We start from the raw sequence: 3,282 nt of genomic DNA on the forward strand, positions 1-3,282 counted from the left end.
ATCCCTTCATATGCCGAACTAGTTGCATTGTGGATTTTGCCTAAAACATGATTTTAGAAAATATTCATTGAAAAAAGCTTTTTAAAAAACCACATTTGAAAACCTTTGTATGTTGAATTCTACATTTGTCCTAGTGCTGAACGTTAAAAAAATATTTTAGACCCTTTTCATGCAAAATGTATAACAAATATTTTTCTCGTTTGTTATAAAGAACTTTGTATCCCTTCATATGCCGAACTAGTTGCATTGTGGATTTTGCCTAAAACATGATTTTAGAAAATATTCATTGAAAAAAGCTTTTTAAAAAACCACATTGAAAACCTTTGTATGTTGAATTCTACATTTGTCCTAGTGCTGAACGTTAAAAAAATATTTTAGACCCTTTTCATGCAAAATGTATAACAAATATTTTTCTCGTTTGTTATAAAGAACTTTGTATCCCTTCATATGCCGAACTAGTTGCATTGTGGATTTTGCCTAAAACATGATTTTAGAAAATATTCATTGAAAAAAGCTTTTTAAAAAACCACATTCGAAAACCTTTGTATGTTGAATTCTACATATGTCCTTGCCTAGTGCTGAACGTTAAAAAAATATTTTAGACCCTTTTCATGCAAAATGTATAACAAATATTTTTCTCGTTTGTTATAAAGAACTTTGTATCCCTTCATATGCCGAACTAGTTGCATTGTGGATTTTGCCTAAAACATGATTTTAGAAAATATTCATTGAAAAAAGCTTTTTAAAAAACCACATTTGAAAACCTTTGTATGTTGAATTCTACATTTGTCCTAGTGCTGAACGTTAAAAAAAATATTTTAGACCCTTTTCATGCAAAATGTATAACAAATATTTTTCTCGTTTGTTATAAAGAACTAACTTTGTATCCTCATATGACGGTCCACATGGCCACACGTCGGCCATTCCTGATTCAGGAAGTACAGGCTCTACTCTCCACCACACAGACAGACCAGAGATTAATTAAGAGAAGATCAAAATCAACAGAGAATCAAAGATCAGTTCTGGACACCCCTGAGCCTCCAGGGAAATGTTGGGAAAGGTAACCTAAGGGTCAAAGATCAAGTTCAGAGTAGGGTCAGGGGGTCATGTGCATAGGGGGGTCAAGTTCAGAGTGGGGTCAGGGGTCATGTGCTAGGGGGTCAAGTTCAGAGTGGGGTCAGGGGGTCATGTGTTCTCGGGCGCCTGTTTGTGGGCGAGGTAGAGGAAGAGGATGCTTGAGAGGGCGCTGACGAGGAAGATGACGTCGAACCATCGGTGGTAGAAGTTGAACTGCAGCTCTCCCAGCACCTCGGTCACGATGGAGCGTTACTCCAGAGGCATGCTCATCCTCATGAGGAGAACGGACGACACAAAGTACATCCCCTGAGAGACACAGAGAGAGAGGAGACACACACGAGAGAGAGAGAGAGAGAGAGAAGAGAGAGAGAGAGAGAGAAGAGAGAGAGAGAGAGAGAGAGAGAGAGAGAGAGATGCAGAGAGAGAGATGCAAAGAGAGAGAGAGATGCAGAGAGAGACACGAGAGAGACACAGAGAGAGCGAGAGACACAGAGGATGTCAGTCGTCTTTGCTCTTGTATTTATTGAAAAAATCTAATATACAACTGATCACAAAAACGTTAGCTTTGCACTGAAATAATATGCCCTCTGCTCTGTCATACACATTGCATAATCAAATGACATACTGACCATAATTTGAGCCAGGACCAGCACTAGTACATTGGAAGACTTGCTGCTGGAGATGGCATGAAGAACTAGAGAGAAACAGACAGACAAGATTTGGGGTTGGGGGTACATGGTAACATGCCTATGTAGACTGACAACTTCCTGTCTGTAGATGGCTTGCCTTAGTGAGTGTGATGAGAAGCCCTCTAATAGAGGTGACGATGATGATGCCCACCAGGATGAAGGAGATGTGCTGAGACCAGAACTTCACCTGCAGAGTAGAGGATATGTAAGGAACACTAGAGCAACAACAAAACATGCCAACACAACTACTATTTATGGACCTCCTAAATTTACTTTGAAAAAATGTTGAAATAGATCAGAGGTCAGGAACAACTTTACTGCAGAAGGATACTTTAATAAATGGACAATCATTAACATGACTGGAAACGTTTTGTACGACATGTGACTGTGAGAGAATGAGTGAGTGAGAGAGTGAGTGAGAGAGTGAGTGAGAGCATATGCATGTGGAAGAGCCTACATCAAACTGAATGCCCAGGTAGTTAACTGTGATCTCAATCCCTCTCGTCACTGGATCAGTCTTCCCTACACGGTCAAACACAATGTTGATGGTGGCCTTAGAGGGACAAAAAACAAAGATTACTACAGATATAGCTCTGGGGCCTGATGTGGCTATGATAACACACTGACCGGTACAGGGAAGTATAAACCCCAAACTATATGGGTAGAACAGGCCTAATTGTTTTGAATTACAGTTAAAAAAGAGATCCAAAAGCCACACTGGATATTCTCTAAACTGACAGACACATCTAGCTGTTTTTCAGGCTGTCAAGCAGGCTAAGCAAAAGCAAGTTGGGCGAGATGAGGTCTAGGTCTCAGTCAGGCTGTCTGTAAGTGCGTGACTCTCACCATGAAGATTTTCCACACACAGTAAATGGAGAAGAAATAACCCAGGAAGTTAAAGTATTTCCCCTGGAATGTCTTGGAGTACTCAATCCGCTCCTACAGGCCGGGAGAGAGAAGAGAGACAAAGACACATTACTAAAAACCAAATGTACATTACAATAGCCTTAGTCAATCAATCAATCAATTTTATTTTATATAGCCCTTCTTACATCAGCTAATATCTCGAAGTGCTGTACAGAAACCCAGCCTAAAACCCCAAACAGCTAGTAATGCAGGTGTAGAAGCACGGTGGCTAGGAAAAACTCCTAAAACGAAAGCCTAGGAAGAAACCTAGAGAGGAACCAGGCTATGAGGGGTGGCCAGTCCTCTTCTGGCTGTCGGTGGAGATTATAACAGAACCATGCCAAGATGTTCAAAAATGTTCATAAGTGACAAGCATGGTCAAATAATAATCAGGAATAAATCTCAGTTGGCTTTTCAGCCGATCATTAAGAGTTGAAAACAGCAGGTCTGGGAGGTAGGGGTTCCATTAACCCCAGGCAGAACAGTTGAAACTGGAATAGCAGCAAGGCCAGGCGGCTGGGGACAGCAAGGAGTCACCACGGGCCGGTAGTCCCGGCGTATGGTCCTAGGGCTCAGGTCTCTCGTTGGCTTTTCATAGCCGATCATTAAA

The 3,282-nt window shown here is 41.1% G+C and overlaps 1 protein-coding gene across 1 annotated transcript; it reads right to left on the minus strand.

The window, feature by feature from the left end:
• Nucleotides 1-903: 903 nt before the first annotated feature.
• On the minus strand, nt 904-2,705 carry LOC121537091 (Golgi pH regulator; the record flags this gene model as incomplete). The annotated part of the gene is given in 5 exon segments (XM_045220468.1): nt 904-1,383; nt 1,707-1,771; nt 1,839-1,953; nt 2,224-2,319; nt 2,613-2,705. Coding segments are annotated over 5 exon segments (567 nt in total), but the record flags the coding sequence as incomplete, so codon positions are not given.
• Between the last annotated feature and the right edge of the window lie 577 nt (nt 2,706-3,282).

This window comes from Coregonus clupeaformis, unplaced genomic scaffold (genome assembly GCF_020615455.1).
Source record: "Coregonus clupeaformis isolate EN_2021a unplaced genomic scaffold, ASM2061545v1 scaf3906, whole genome shotgun sequence".
Classification (NCBI taxonomy): Eukaryota; Metazoa; Chordata; class Actinopteri; order Salmoniformes; family Salmonidae; genus Coregonus; species Coregonus clupeaformis.